The 15901-nt window shown below is 41.6% G+C and overlaps 1 protein-coding gene across 1 annotated transcript in view; it reads left to right on the top strand.

Moving 5' to 3' along the window:
• Window positions 1-902: 902 nt before the first annotated feature.
• The window catches only part of Gabrr3 (gamma-aminobutyric acid type A receptor rho3 subunit), a 55379-nt gene continuing 40380 nt past the window's right edge, over window positions 903-15901 (top strand). The window contains exons 1-2 of the mRNA XM_031364733.1: window positions 903-1220; window positions 11616-11728. Coding sequence (XP_031220593.1) covers window positions 1105-1220; window positions 11616-11728 — 229 coding nt within the window. The 5' untranslated portion in view covers window positions 903-1104. The remainder of the gene's footprint in view (window positions 1221-11615; window positions 11729-15901) is intronic.

Raw genomic sequence — 15901 nt, forward strand, 5'->3', positions numbered from 1 at the left:
GATTGGCCTGTAAGCAAGCCTCTGGTGGCATTTTCTTGGTTAATGATTGATAGATGTGAGAGAGCCCAGCCCATTGGGAGTGGTGTTACCCTGGGCCAGTGGTACTGGCATCATAAGAAACTAAACTGAGCAAGCCTTGAGGAGCAAGCCAGTAAGTAGTGTTCTTCCATCATCTCTGCTCCGGTCCTGCCTTCAGGGTCTTGCTTGAGTTCCTGGCCTGACATGTCTTAATGATGGAGTAGAGAGTGAGGGTTGTAAGATGAAGTAAGTCCTCTCCTCCAGAAATTGCTTTTGGCCACAACATTTTATCACAGTAATAGAAACCTAAGACATACAGAGAATATTAGCAGCCAGAATTTCTACTGTCTGTATGCAGGCAGCCTGCATCAGGAGCATGCATGGCCCTAATTTAGCAATGACAGGTTAATGTTTGGTATGCTATCCAGTACAGTAACATTTCATTTAGAGGTTGCTTACTATATTTAACCTTAAATTGAATGACTTTTGTTATGACTAAACCATCATCATAAAATGTAGTTGTTTACTTGAAAAATCTAGTAATATGATTTTTCTATTGTGCAGGGAGGCCTCTGTGTTTGAGGAGAGGAAATGATTCCTTTCTGGATGAAATGAAGCAGAGAGACAAAGAAAAATATCTTGCAGCATGTAATTAAGATTAAATTAATCATCTTTCTCTCATTAAGCATATTATTTTACAGAGTCATTACATATATTCGAATTGTATTGCACTGGATTAAGAGGATTAGGGCCTAACCTAGCTTCTTCGTCTGCTGAGGGCAGCAGCTGAGAGTTTATTGAGTGGGGAATCAAGCATCCCACCAAGAGCCATCCCTGGGAAAAGAGAAAACGGAAGGTGCTGCCTTCTTTTCTTTACATTGCCAATGAGGCAGGCAGGAAGACACAGCCTGTGAGTGATGCCAGACTACTTAATCTATGGAAACAACAGGCAGCACTGAGGGCCACGTCTGCTTGCTTCTTCTCAGTTCATTTTCGTGACATGATATCTATTTTTTGAAAGACACGTGGTCAGGAAATCTCAGGAGCTGTGTTGGCATCTTCCTGCACTCCTTCCTCCTGGAAGACATGGTCCTGGCTGTTTGGTTGGTCTCCTTCACCTACACCTGGATCACACCGATGCTGGATGCTTCTGCCATCAAGAAACCCCACCAGCAATGCCTCTTTTCACCAAAACAAACCCGGTAAGATATAGAAACAGAGTCATCAATGAGTGCCCAGTTTCTCTCAATAGCTGCCTCGGATCCTCTGCTAATCTAGAAACGTCTCTTTAAGGGAAGCCCATCTTTGTCGAAATATCTGTGTCTGGAATAGCACTGACCCATCAGAAGAAATCATTTCTGATTAACATCTGCAAGTATGGGGTCTTCCATATCCAGCATTGTTTATTTAGTTATATTTATTTGAGGAGCATATAGTTAACTCTTTCACATATGCACCATCTTTCAGGGAGCATATTGCTCCAGTGAGGAATGCACTCATTATTAGTAATGATGCTTGTTCACAGTTTCTCTAAATTTTGAATTAGTAGCTTAAGAAACAATGTTTCATGTCAATTTCCTGGAGTGAAGCTTGGTTTTATATATTGAAGAGATAGTGTAAGAAAGTGTTAAGATTATTCATTACCTGTTGAAAATCATGCTCATAATTTTTTTATGTTATTTAATCTTTTTTTACAGTTCAGACTTTCTATACCATTACTGTTATTTTTCCCATCAATAACATGAGATGCCGGGATATATGCAGGGTACCCAGGGGTTATGCATTACAGTAACCAAGGCATCACAACTTGCCTGTATCTTTCCAGGTTTCATTGAGAATTTCCCAAGTTCCTCAACCTTGCATACTGGACTAATCAGTCACTCTTCTACCCAAAGAATGAGCTTGTAAATGTCTTCCTCTTTTATAAGATTTCTCAAAAGACCTCATTTGTGAAGTAACAGATGTTTGACAGACTGCCCTCAAAATCTCCAATATTCATTAACCACTAAATCAGGAGAAAGAACACAAATTTACCCAATACCTTCAATATACTCAGTTTAAAGAAGACAGGAACTACAGTCCTGATTCTTGGTCTGCTTTATACTCTTTAAATATATTTTAATTGAAACAGAATTACATCATTTTCCTCTTTCCCTTTTCACCCTCCAACCCCCTAATGCCCCCCATACTCTCGGATGATAGCCTCTTTTTCTTTCAATGTTATTGTTACACAAACACACACACATGTATACATGTATTTGTATGCACAAATATACAAAGTCAACCACGTTGAGTCCACTTCTGTTGTCTGTGTGTCTATGTCTGCTGACCATTCTGTATTAGACAGCCAATAAGAGAGCTCCTCCCGGGGAGAGGCAGTTCTCCTCCCAGCACACATTAGTCTCTTTTAGTTCTTTGTCTATGAGTGAGACTTCATCGGGTCTTCTGCCTTCCACCTCAGCACATCCATTGATATTGCAATTGTTCCAGTCTTGTCTGTGTAGCCATGTCTAGGAAAACCTGTTTCACAGTGGGCTCCCTGGTCTTAAGCTCTTACAATCTTTCCACCTATGAACCATGACAAAAATGGCCATTATGGCAAGTGCAGGTAAAAGTGTAGTGTCACTCACATGGTGGTGCCACCCAATAGCTCTCTGGGATGTAAAGGTCCCTTCAACAAGAGGGAAAGCCCTGCTACTGGAGACCTAGCCAACAGAAAAGAGAGGAAACAAGATCTTGTTGAGTTTAACTCTTTTCCTCTCCAAAGAAATTAAGCATGGGAATGTTTGGTGAATGTAAGATTGTGCCAGACTATATGTGACTTCTGGTTTGAGTTTGTTTGTTTGTTTGTTTGTTTCAAATTGCTTTGGGTTTGTTTGTTTCTTTGTTTCAAATTGCTTCCAACATTCATGTAGTTTATTTTATAATAAATGTTAAACATGATCTACCATATAAAGCAATAGATTTTTCTGGCTGTTCCATAGATGCTTAGAGAATGAAAAGATGAATTATAATAAGAGCTATTCCATCCTACTAGTTTACATCCATGCCACATTATCTACAGAATTTTTTTAAAAATCATATAGCTAGTATCATCATTCACTCACCTCAATAGGAGGGAGTTACCTGCCCTGGGTGCCCACAAGATCAGCCCTATCAGCAGTCAGTGAGTAAAGGAAGGTGACCCAAAAGGGCAGAAGGAATGACAGGATTTAGTTCCGTACCCTCTTTCTCAACAGCCAAGAGATAGCTTTGAACACATGGTCACAGAGACAGTCTGGTTAAACTCAGTTAGTTGCAAAACAAAACAAATGCGAGAGAGAGAGAGAGAGAGAGAGAGAGAGAGAGAGAGAGAGAGAGAGAGAGAGAGAGAGAGAGAGAGAGAGAGAGAGAGAGAGAGAAATGTGTTTGCACTATGGGGAGAGAACAGTTGGGGGGGGTGGAAGATAAAAGTAGTTAGTTCGCAAGATGTACATGCATGATGATGTAAATAACAGCAGTACTTTAAAAAGCTATGCTGACCGCTGACTACATGTTTTTCTTTTTTTAAGTCAACAGTGAACACAAAGTCTTTCTGGTAAGGAGGGAACTTTGCCCTGGGGTTAAATGCCTCTTCTTTTCTTTTAAAAGAGAAAATTAAAAGGTTGTGTAGGTCAGGTTTCCTCCATAGGAAACCCTGGGGTTTCTGCTGTCTGCAGTCCAAAGGCTTATTTTCCAGTTCTCTGTGAACTAACTGAAGAACCCTCCAGGCCACAAGCCAGAAGATTCATTAAAATTTATAGCTGCTGCCTTTGTGCTGCATCCCCAGGGCACCGGAGATTCTGTAAACCACCACCCTGGTTCAAAGCAGCCTCTCAGGATGAAACGTGGTGCTTTCCCTGAGCAAACACAGCCATCCAAGAGCTAGTTTCTACACCGCTCTCCACACTGTAGACTTGTTCCAGAGAAGTGGGATAGGCATCTCCATCCTTCCACTGGAAACAGATATCGTGATGTTCTTTGTGCAATGCCAAATCTGATCACCCACAACAAGTAATGGTGGAACTGATCAATAAGCTACCCCTTAGAATGCAAGACAAGCAGCAGAGTGGAGAGGACAGGGAGACATAGTCTTTGTTGGAGAGTCACACACTTTACACATACTGCTTTGCACTTATATCAGTTATTCTGAGCCCAGCTTTCATGCAGTCAGGCCTGTATATACTATATTAATTGCGTTATCAATTTTCATTCAGATTATAAACTTGCTTTCCATCCAAAGATATTTTAAGTTAAACATGCAAACAAGTCTTTTATTCTAATATTCCCCATAATTTCTAAGAAAGTTAGTGAATTTTTTTTAAAAAAAGAATATGGATAAAGAAACATTTGGCAAGTGAAAATGTCTTTTGTTGCTTGGGAAAGACATCTGGTTCTACTGTAATCCTGCTGTCCTCGGACTCTAGGTTTCTTATGGCTCTATGGCAGAATTTAGTGATTACTAAACTATCCTACAGTAGGCCTGTAGACACTATCATAGCATCTTTATCTTTGGTTTACTTCATTTATTTATGCATACTTTAATTATAACTTATTTAATTGTAAGTTTTTACAAATTAATCTTTTTAAACCTAATTTTATTATTTTACTTCTTCACTTTCCATCCCACTCATTGACCCCTCCCTCCCGGTCACCCTCTCCCACAGTCCTCCCCCTACTTCTCCTCTGAGCAATTGAACCACTCTGGGTATGCCCCCAATCTTGGCTCCTCGTGTCCTTAAGAGCTAATCTTAATATGATTTTATTTTATAGCAAGCTTGTAAGTCTTCAGGAAACTATACAGTTGGCTGTTGTCAACTGTTCAGAGAAGACTCTAGCACAGATCTGTGTCATCTATAAATTATGCCAAAGGCTACAGTCCATGTGCATTCCTTCAGCGTTCTAGTCCAAGCCCAGCACTTGTGTGAAAGGCTTGAAAACATTAGCACAATTAACAGATTTATGATCTTTTTCAAACAAGACAGGAGCTCTTGTTTGAAGAGTTTCATATTAAATTTTATAATTTACAGTACCCTGTGAGCTCCAAATAATGTCTACAGATCAACTCTAAAGTTGATCCAGTTTCCTAATTATGAAGGAGTCTGAACCCGCAGCACTAAGCTCATGACCCAAGTAAGAGAGAGACCCAAGTAAGTTACAGTAGCTGCCATGTCTCTAGTGGAGCACACGCTTTGGCTGCCTCGTGCACAAAAATGTTCACCTGCACATGTGTTCCCTTTATAGGCAAAAGGGAGCGCAGTCAGTTAGCCATGCACTCTGGATGGAGGCCAGCTGTTCAGGAGCTGTTCAGGCAAGGCCCCGGGGCTCTTCTCATCCTCCCTAAAGCTTCTCATAGCATCAGGGACCTGGAAATAAACACCGGATCCACAATTAGGAAGGCTTTCTTAGTGATCAAAATTGGGACAAATGATTTTTCTGCTACATTACTGTGTCATAAATTTGTGTCTATACAAATGGATTTTACATGTCTTTAAAGAATAATGTAATGTACTGCGCCATGTGAGTTTCAGTCTGGGCTTCTGAGTCCACTTCTGTTAGAGCCTAAGTAAGACAGAGAGAGGTCATCCTGAGTGATGTCACTCACCCCTCACCAGAGAAGCTTCTTCTTGCAGTAGATGCTAATAAACTCAGAGATCCACACCTGAACACTGTGAGGAGATCAAGAAACTGCGGAGCACTCGGTCCTTAGTGGGATGGCTTCATCAAAATCTTTCCTCAAAGCTCAGGAGTTTATGAGGAAGATAGGGCAAGAAAACAATTGAAGAGCCAGAGGTGGTGGAAGAGTCCACGGAAGGAGGATGAGTGTGCATAGGATCTCACAGAGACTGTAGCAGCACACAGAAGCCCTGAGCACGTTCAAGCTAGACAGTGCCAATACAGAGAAGGGCAAGCGGACACAAAGTCCCACCTCTAACCAAGAAGCTATTGGAAACTGATACTGTCTGGGAAAGACTAAAAAATTGACTTTCTCCAATAGAGTGTCACAGGTTCTATCAACTGAGGTTATATCAACGAGTGCAGCACAGGACTCACGCTCAGGGGTAGCTGGCCAACACAGAATCAGCTCCATGTGCCTTTGGCACTTTTTGTCTTTGTGAGTGTTAGGGCTTGGTGATTTGCAGGCCTCGGGGAGGGGTTTTGGAGGTGATTGTTTTATTTTGTTCATCTTTTGGGGGATTTTTTTTTGAGAGAACATGGAGTTGCGTGGGGGGCTGAGACAGTCTAGGAGGACTTGGGGAGAGAGCAGAATATAATCAAAATATGTTATTTGAATTTAAATAAGAATATTAAGCAGAAACCACATTGACAAGAAGACATGCTTCTAGAATGACAAGAACAGATGACCTCTAGAGTGACTCTAGAAGGCAGATGGCATGTGGGAGTTTCTATGCTCACTTTTACTGTTCAAAGAGAATTAGAGGCAACTGATTCTATAGCTAAATATGAGTGACCATGGCCTGGGAACATAAATTCAGGTTATGCTCTGTGCCATATTCCAATGTGGTCAGTGAAGTCTTAGTGTTGTTCTCTTTTTTCTTTTTTGTTTGTTTGTTTGTTTGTTTTGTTTTTCAAGACAGGGTTTTTCTGGGTAGCCCTGGCTGTCATGGAACTCACTCTGTACCTCAGGCTGGCCTCGAACTCAGAAATCCGCCTACCTCTGCCTCCCAAGTGCTGGGATTAAAGATGTGTGCCACCACCTCCCGACATGTTGTTGTTTTCTTTTGACTTCTTTTGTTTTGTTGAAAATAGAACTTTTACACTATAACTATAATATGCATTATAAATAATATATTTGCATATAATTATAATTCTATATAAATACTAAGTCAGAAGTTTTCAAAGCAAACACCTGTACTCATGAGGCATTATGTATCTTTAAGGGTACCCACAAGGTATCTGAGGGGCATGTCATCATGTGTAATCTCTAAACGATTTCAGGATTCCATTTTTTATGACCTCCTTATTAAAGCAAATTAATTTGAAATCATCACAAACTCCTTCATCACCTCCCTTTGACAAAACGCAGGCACCTCCCTCTCTCTCAATCTTGCTATGTACTTTTCTGGCCCACAAGAGCTTCCTGAGCACAGAGACACTTATAAATATTGAGGATGAGACAGTGAAAGACTCCAAGCAATGCATCCTCTCACACTGGCTTGCTTCCTACCTTCTTCTTTCAACAAAATCAAAGGGAGAACCTGGTTAATTTGTTGGGTTATAAATCACTAAAAATGATTGGGGGTATTTGGTCACACAATGTGGCTTTTAAAATATCTCAGAAGGAATGTAAGTCACTTAAATTTTTCAAACAACACAAATTTCTTTCTTGAAATTCAATGTACTTATGCATACATGAACAAAATTCAGTATTTTCATCTAAAAAGTAAAAACAAAGGGAATTACACATAACTTAGTTTTCCATTTCTTTTTCTTCTTTTTGGGTTTTGATGTTATTGTTGGTTGTTTGTTGTTTGTTTTTGTTTTTGCTTTTTCAGACTGGGTTTCTCTGTATAACTCTGGCTATCCTAGATCTCACTCTGTAGGTGAAGCTGGCCTTGAACTCAGAGATCTACCTGCCTCTTCCTTTCAAGTGCTGGGATTAAAGGCATGGACCACCACTGCCTAGCTCCATTTCTTAAAACATAAAATAACTAGAGAAAAATATACCCCAAAAATAGATCATCATTTAATCACTAATTTCATCTTCACTAAATTTTTATTCTTAAATGTAATAGGAATGAACAATTTATAAATTAGTTTGTTCTATTTGTAATGGCAGTATAATATTTAAAAGTTAATATCAGTGTACATACATGTTTCTTCCCAAAAATACTTGTATGATGGGCAATAAAATTCTATGAAGCAAGTAATGGAAATACAAGTTCTAAGAAAATAATTAATAAAAATATTCTGATATTTTAGAGAATTTATTTACATATTTTAAGTACTTAATATAGGTATTTAAGTTTATGTGATACATTTAAAGGAAGAATGTTATTTTAAATCATCAATGTCTAAATATTTTTAAATGTATGATTAGCAATTATAGAAATTATTTATATTTGGGGGATTTATTTTATAATTTTTAATTATGTGTTTATATGTGTGTGTGTGTCTGTCTCTGTGTGTGTCTGTATGTGTGTCTGTGTGTCTCTCTGTGTGTCTGTATGTGTCTGTGTGTGTGCTATGTGTGTGTCTGTGTCTGTGTGTCTGTGTCTGTGTGTGTGTCTGTGTCTGTGTGTGTGTGTATCTGTGTCTGTATGTCTGTGTATGTGTCTGTGTATGTGTGTCTGTGTGTGTCTGTCTCTGTGTGTGTCTGTATGTGTGTCTGTGTGTCTCTCTGTGTGTGTCTGTATGTGTCTGTGTGTGTGCTGTGTGTGTCTGTGTCTGTGTGTCTGTGTCTGTGTGTGTGTCTGTGTCTGTGTGTGTGTCTGTGTCTGTATGTCTGTGTGTGTGTCTGTGTATGTGTGTCTGTGTGTGTCTGTCTCTGTGTGTGTCTGTATGTGTGTCTGTGTGTCTCTCTGTGTGTGTCTGTATGTGTCTGTGTGTGTGCTGTGTGTGTCTGTGTCTGTGTGTCTGTGTCTGTGTGTGTGTCTGTGTCTGTGTGTGTGTGTGTGTATCTGTGTCTGTATGTCTGTGTGTGTGTGTGTATGTGTGTCTGTGTGTGTCTGTGTCTCTGTGTGTGTATGTCTGTGTGTGTGTCTGTGTGTGTGTATGTGTGTCTGTGTGTGTCTGTGTCTCTGTGTGTGAATGTCTGTGTGTGTGTCTGTGTGTGTGTATGTGTGTCTGTGTGTGTCTGTGTCTCTGTGTGTGTATATCTGTGTGTGTGTATGTGTGTCTGTGTGTGTGTGTGTGTCTGAAGCTGCTCTGTGTGGAGGTAGGTTTGTGCATGCAGTTGCCTATGGAACTACAGGTGTCAGTCCCTTGTAGCTGAAGTTACAGGTAGTTCTGAGGCCACCACTGTAGGACTGAGAACCAAACTCCTACCCTTTGCATAGTTGTAAACATTCCTACCCATGAAACCATCTCTCCAGTTCCTTTAAGTATTTCTTTAAATGTGTATGGTACAGTACATAGATTTCTAAAACTTGTTTTGAGGGTACAACCACCAGTCTTTCTTTGTAAAGTAGCTAAGATAAAAGGAAACCAGGTTGAGATAACCGTGGAGCACTCACCGCAGGTCAGGGGAGCAGAGGTGTCTGTGCCCCACTGCTGCCAAGCTAGAGTCTCACAGCACGCCTGTGCTCAACACTCTTAAAGTTCTTCATTCAAAATATCTGTATTTCAGTCTCCTGCAGGGAAGGCTTCTGAAAAGACACATTACTCGCATATCATTTCCTTCTACCAAAAACATTATTACCAAAGGAGAAATTTTTATAAATTCCCCATTACATCTACCCTCCTTTTTATGAAAACAAGTAGCCAGCCAGCTAGTACTAATAATGTGCTGTTTTCTACAGAAACAAGTTATCCTGAAAATGTGTTATAAAATTGTATACCCTAAACCTACCAAGTCAGTAGACAGTCTGGGCAGAGGCTCAGGAAAACAGAAGATGTGGATACATGTCAATGAGATCACATTTACCAAACATCTGGGCTGATATCTTAGACACAGTGGACATTATCTAGAAGCTACCTCTTATTAGTTGTTATTTATTCTTATATACACGAGTATGTGTTTGTATGGGGGTGAGGAGGTAAGGTGGAAAGTATTTGTGTGGGTGCATGTGTATATGCATATATGTAGAAGCCAGTGGTCAAACTCAGGTGTTGTCACGTTGTGTCTTGAAACAGGGAAACCTGGGTTCATCAATTAGACAAGCAAGCTCCAGGGATCCTCCTGTCTATGCTTTGGGATTACAAACACAGATTCCATTATGATTCACTTGGGGGGAAGGGCATAGGAATTTAGGTTCTCATGCTTGCTCAGGATGTGCTTTATTGACGAAGTATCTCCCCAGCCCCCTACCATTATTTTTTTTAATAAATAGTTAATCCTAGCTTTTTAGAAGATGTTCCCTAGTTTATTGTAGCTCCTTGTGAGGAAGTGTTCAATGTGTTCAATTATTCACAGGCTGTAATGGCTTAACATATTTAAGTTCAAATTTATTACCTTCTATTCAAAAGAGATTTCTTTTCGCAAATTGTCCATTCATATTATTAGGAAGAGAATACATCTCTAAACCCCTGAGGATTCATCCAGAAACAGCCCTATTGAGAGATCACACTGAGCCATCTCACAAACCCCAGTACGTCTCTCCCATCAGCTGCTTCAGATTCTGAAATTCTCCAAGTTAGAGTTATTTTCTGAAGTCAAGAAAATGCCTTTGGTGCCAGTGAGATGGCTAAATGGGTACCACCGAGGTGGGGACCTTGGTTCAATCCCCTAGACCCACATGGTGGAAGGAGACAAGAGAGTTAAGCAAGTTGTCTTCTGACCTATACAAGAGTGCCATGGGAGGCCCATGTAGGCACACATGCTCACGAGCACATGCAGGAGAGCACACACACATACACATACACACACACACACACACACACACACATACACACACACATTAAATGTCGCAAGAAAAAATTAAATAAATTCCTTCCACAACTGTTTTGTTAAAATTTTCATCAGTGTTCCTAGAGAATGGTGCCTAGAAAAAAAATAATAATCCCAGTGTCCTAGAAATGTGCTCACACTCATAAATCTCGAGAGCCAAGGCTCTGTCAGGAGCTTTCCATATTGTCTTTGCCCTGCAGAAGGAACGGTGGAAATGGACTTTGCCTATTTTACCACTAGTTTTGCCCAGTACCCACAACTCATGAGTTCTATGATCACAGCCTAAACTAGGCATTCTGCCTGAGGTCTCAGTCTGTCCCCACACTCTCTCTGGCTCTAAAAGCCCTGTTCTCATCCATTTACAGTTCTGTGATATTTTCACTTATTTTCTGCTTTAATGCAGAGACTGAACAGTCTCTAGGTGTCATGTTCCAACGCTCAACCCCAGGCTGCTTCCTGAGGATGGCTTAGCTGGTATGGGTGGCTTGAGAGTCTGAACTCTCATCACCTGGTATTTCTCAGCTTACATATGGATTCTGAGAAATGTCTGTGTGTATTAAATACCTTTTTGATTGGTATTTCAAGTAATCCAAAACTTGTTTTACTTTATCTGTCCCACCCTTATATAACAAAAAGGGGATAACATTTGAAATGCAAATAAAGAAAATATCCAATTAAAAATGCTTAAAAAAAAAAGAAAGGAGAAAAAGGAAGGAAGGGAGGGAGGGAAAGAGGGAGGGAGGGAGGGAGGGAGGGAGGAAGCAGTCTAAGCAAGCTTGGAGAGCAAGACAGTAAGCCGCACCCCTCCATGGCCTCTGCATCAGCTCCTGCCTCCAGGTTCCTGCCCTGTGTGAATTCCAGTCCTGACCTCCTTCAGTGATAGGCTGTGGACATAGAAACCCACACTATACCAACCTTTCTTCCCCCAAGTTGCTTTGGTCATGGCATTTCACCACAGCAATAGTAAACCTAATGAAAACATATGTGTATCTTTTTCTCTGGGACATAGCATTCGGGAAACTAGAATGAGGAAAGATGACCTTACTAAAGTCTGGCCCCCGAAACGGGAACAACTGTTGCACATTGAGGACCATGATTTCTCCACGAGGCCTGGATTTGGAGGTGAGTGTTATCATCAAAAATCCATGCTAAAGCCTAAGACACTCTCAGGATGGCACTGAAAATTTGAAGCAAATAGAAAGAAAGCACAAGTAAAAGCCAGCTGCAAAAATGAAATAAATACTTTCAAATACCTGTGTAATTATCTTCTGTTGATCGGCAGCAACTGCCAACGCATCCATTGCATATTGACCCTCAAACACCTTCTGTCTATTATTCACACTGCAGTAAGTAAAAGGTGTTCAATATTTGGAAGACAGATAAATTTGCAACCTAATGATGTTTCTAGTATAAGCTGACCTGGATGGCATGACGATAATTTACAAATTCTCACTAATTATTCCCACAAGCTAGAGTGCCAGGCTTTAATGGATGAACAATCGTAATATCAAACGCTGTGACTCCCTTGGCCAAGTTGATTTTCCTCCTTTTTAATGCTTTTAGAAAGTAAAAGTGATGTTTTCAGATCTGGCACTGCCCTCTAATGCACTATGCCATTTACCTTGGGAGTCATTACAAACAGGCACCATCAGGAACCTTCATATCCCAGTGTAGAAACCCATGGCTAGAGAGGTTAGAAAGTTTCCCCAGGCCACATAGTAAGTGATGGGAGCAAGATCTGATGGCAGCTGGGGATGGTGGAGCAGGGCCTGAGCGGGGAGCACTGTGGAGCATAGACAGCATTCTGACCTTGCAGTGTTTCTAAATGCTTTCTTCATTGAGGGACCATGTTTTCCAGAGATGTACAGGGAGTGTAACATCTCTCATATGCACGAAACTCTTTGAGTCCACCTGGTTGGTGTGTGTGTGTGTGTGTGTGTGTGTGTGTGTGTGTGTGTTGTTTGTTCGTTTGTTGTCAAAACACAGTCATCTCCACAATTCTTAAACTGACAACTTTTCAACACTCCTAAAATATACAAATAAGGCAAGGGCCGATGAAGAACAAACAAGACCTTCTGACACTAAAACAGGCACAGAGTTTGGATGAAAACCTAGTAACTAGTGAGAGCTGGGAAAAATGTGGTAGTCACTGCATGTTAATGCTTACAGACAAGGGAAGCGAGGCAGTCATTCAGATGACATGGAGAGCGAAAGTGCTAAGAGGAAAAACTTAAATGTATCAAGTAGCTGTTATGTGGGGGGGGGCGCTGCTTTGGGTTGCTCTGGTTTCTTTGTTTTTGTTTCGTGTGCCAGTGTGTTCGATACATGCATGTGTAATTGTGTATCCACATATATGTGGGCTCATATGTGCCAGTATAGGTTCACATGTGTACATATACACGTAGAATGTCCAGATCTGACTTTGGTAATCTTCCTTGATCATGCTACACATTACTCGTAATTGAGGCGAGACCTCTTAGTTGAACATAGAGTTTAATGCTGTGTCTAGTTTGGCTAGTCATCTCCCTCAGGGGATCCTGTGCCCCTGCCTTCCCGGTGCTGAAATTATAGTCAGGCTGCCATGCCCGCCCAGCACATATGGGAGTCCTGGGGATCCAAACTTCCGTTATCACTTTTATGCTTTATCTGACTGGCAATCTCTTCAACCCCTGGTTTTCTCTTGTAATTCTGTGGGAACCATTGGCCTAAACTCTATTCTGTGAGTGACTCAGACTGTCTTCAGCATCAGAGTAATAGAAAAGACTCTGAACAGCCAGAGCCCGGAGCCCCGTCTGGGCCTGAGAGTTCCCTGGTCTCCACAGCGGGCTGATGCTGTTGACACTGGGTTCATTTCCCACCAGGTGATTTACAGTCTCGGCGAGTCTGTCCCTTTTTGTTTTCCAGAGCATTTATCACAATCGTTGAATTCCAATTTACAATCCCAGAAGCCTTGAAATTACTCGGGTTTAACAATGCTTTAATTTTGGGCTGAGCCCTCAACAGTCACATATTCTCAGCACCGTGAGCCTCTGACTGACTGACAACCACTGCCAAAAGAAGCCTCCGTGCCCCAGGCTGAGAGCAGCACTATTCTATAGGTATAAATGTACATGTTCAGAAGGCAGCTAGACAACGTGTCTACAAAGCAAGACCGAGGTAGTAAATCCCCCTCCTACAGTCTAATGACCTTGGAAGCGACTAGCATCCTGTTTAAGGGGCTAGTTAAAGAATTTCCTCCTGTGAGCAGGCTGCATATCTAATCCGAGAACACACTTGCAGAAGCCTTGCAGGGGACCTGATCAAGCCAGGCAATAGATTGAGCCAGCATAGATTGGAGAGGGGGCTTGAGGCTTCTTGTCTGGCCTAGGACCTATTGACAGTCGTTGCCTCCCTCAGGAGACAACATCGTTTTGTCTGAGGTTGTGGGTGTTGAAAGGTTGTCCACGCTCACACTAGCCTGGCTAATTGGACTTGATGTTTTTAAAAAAAGAAAAATAAGGAAGAGGACATGGGGAGTGGGCAGGTCTCCTGTTGGGATCCCATGAGGAAATGGGGTATCGATGTGGATATGGTCAAGATACACTGTGGGGTGTGTGTGTGTGTGTGTGTGTGTGTGAGTATGTGTGCATGATGCATGAGAGATTGAGTGTATGTTTGTGCCTTTCGCATGTGTGTAAAATTACCAAAGAATAAGTAAAATATATTGTTTTTAAAAAACAAAATGTATTCATTTCACTGTCCTTTTGAAACTCTTCCTTTTTTTTCTACCGCACCATTTCTCTGGCAATTATCCCAAACTATACCAAGACACTTAACTAACATTTATTTTCAATAATATGACGCTCATCCCAGAAAAAAGTCTTCCAACATTTGTATAATATAGTCTACAACTACGGTACAGGTGTAGCGGTCTCTGCGATTCCGACGATTTCTAAAAAAAGTTACTTGGAGTGGGATCCTTTGATGACACTAGGGGGCGCCAACCTCACATGAATTGTTAGAAACCGGCCTCCCGTTACAGTTGGAAGTGCCTGGTAATGCGTTCTTCTCAATAGGAATTCAAGATCTTGTTTGCTTGTTTGTTTGTTTAGAGGCTATTGAGGAAGGTACTGTTTTACTGAGTTCTTTCTCACTATGTTTCCCATCTGTATACAGGAGAGCTACTGGATTTTGTATCCTGTTGATAAGGTTGCTAAAAGTGTGTATCGGCTGCACACATTTTCTAGTGAAATAGTTGGGTTTTCTTTAAAGTATTTTCTTTATTTACATTTCAAATGTTATCCCCTTTCCCGGTTCCCCCTCCCCACCCCCGCCCCCCGCCCTAGGAATCCCCCATCCCATCCCCCGACCCCTGCTTCTATGCGGGTGTTCTCCTACCCACTCTCTCCTGCCCTCCCCGCCCTTGCATTCCCCTGCTCTGGGGCATGGAGCCTTCACAGAACCAAGAACTTCTGCCATTGATGCCCTACAAGGCCATCCTCTGCTACATAAGTGGCTGGAGCCATGGGTCCCTCCAGATGTACTCCTTGGTTGATGGCTTAGTCCCTAGGAGCTCTGGTTGGTTGACATTGTTGTTCTTCCTATGGGGTTGCAAACCCCTTCAGCTCCTACAGTCCTTTCTCTAACTCCTCCATTGGGGACCCTGTGTTCAGTCCAATGGTTGGCTGTGAGCATCTGCCCATGTTTATGTCAGACTCTTACAGAGCCTCTCAGGAGACCACTATATGAGGCATGCACTTCTCCGCATCCACAGTAGTGTCTGGGTTTGGTTGATGTTTTCCTTTCCTATGCGTATCCCCCCCACCTCCTTCAGGTGTCTTACTACCCAAGTTAAGACTTCAAGCCTTAATTCCTGAAAGCTGGGTTCCTCAAATAAATTGTTCTCTGTTGTAGAGGAAGAGACTTTGGTTTTGGTTTTGGTTTTGGTTTGTTTTTTAACAGGATCTATTTTAGGGACATTACCAAGAAAGAAAGAGAAATGGCTGTATGTGTTAGTGGACCTTAAGACAAACAAGTCACAGTGTGTTCAAGGATTAGCAGACGTACTGAGGAGTTTATTCTGAATCTCCGTACCAATGCAGGCTTCTGAGTAGACTCCCCATAGTAACACGATGCCCCGGTGAGTGGCGACCAGTGCCACAGAATGGTGGTAAATCGGCATCCTCCTTCCCAGGAAAGATATTTTTGCCCTCATCCTCACCTCCAGAGAAGCATAAAATTCAACTGAAATTTTCTCTCTGCCTGATCTGTTAGGAATACATGTTAAGGCTTTGTTTTGTGTTGGGGGGGGGGGGG

This window comes from Mastomys coucha, unplaced genomic scaffold (genome assembly GCF_008632895.1).
Source record: "Mastomys coucha isolate ucsf_1 unplaced genomic scaffold, UCSF_Mcou_1 pScaffold12, whole genome shotgun sequence".
Lineage (NCBI taxonomy): Eukaryota > Metazoa > Chordata > Mammalia > Rodentia > Muridae > Mastomys > Mastomys coucha.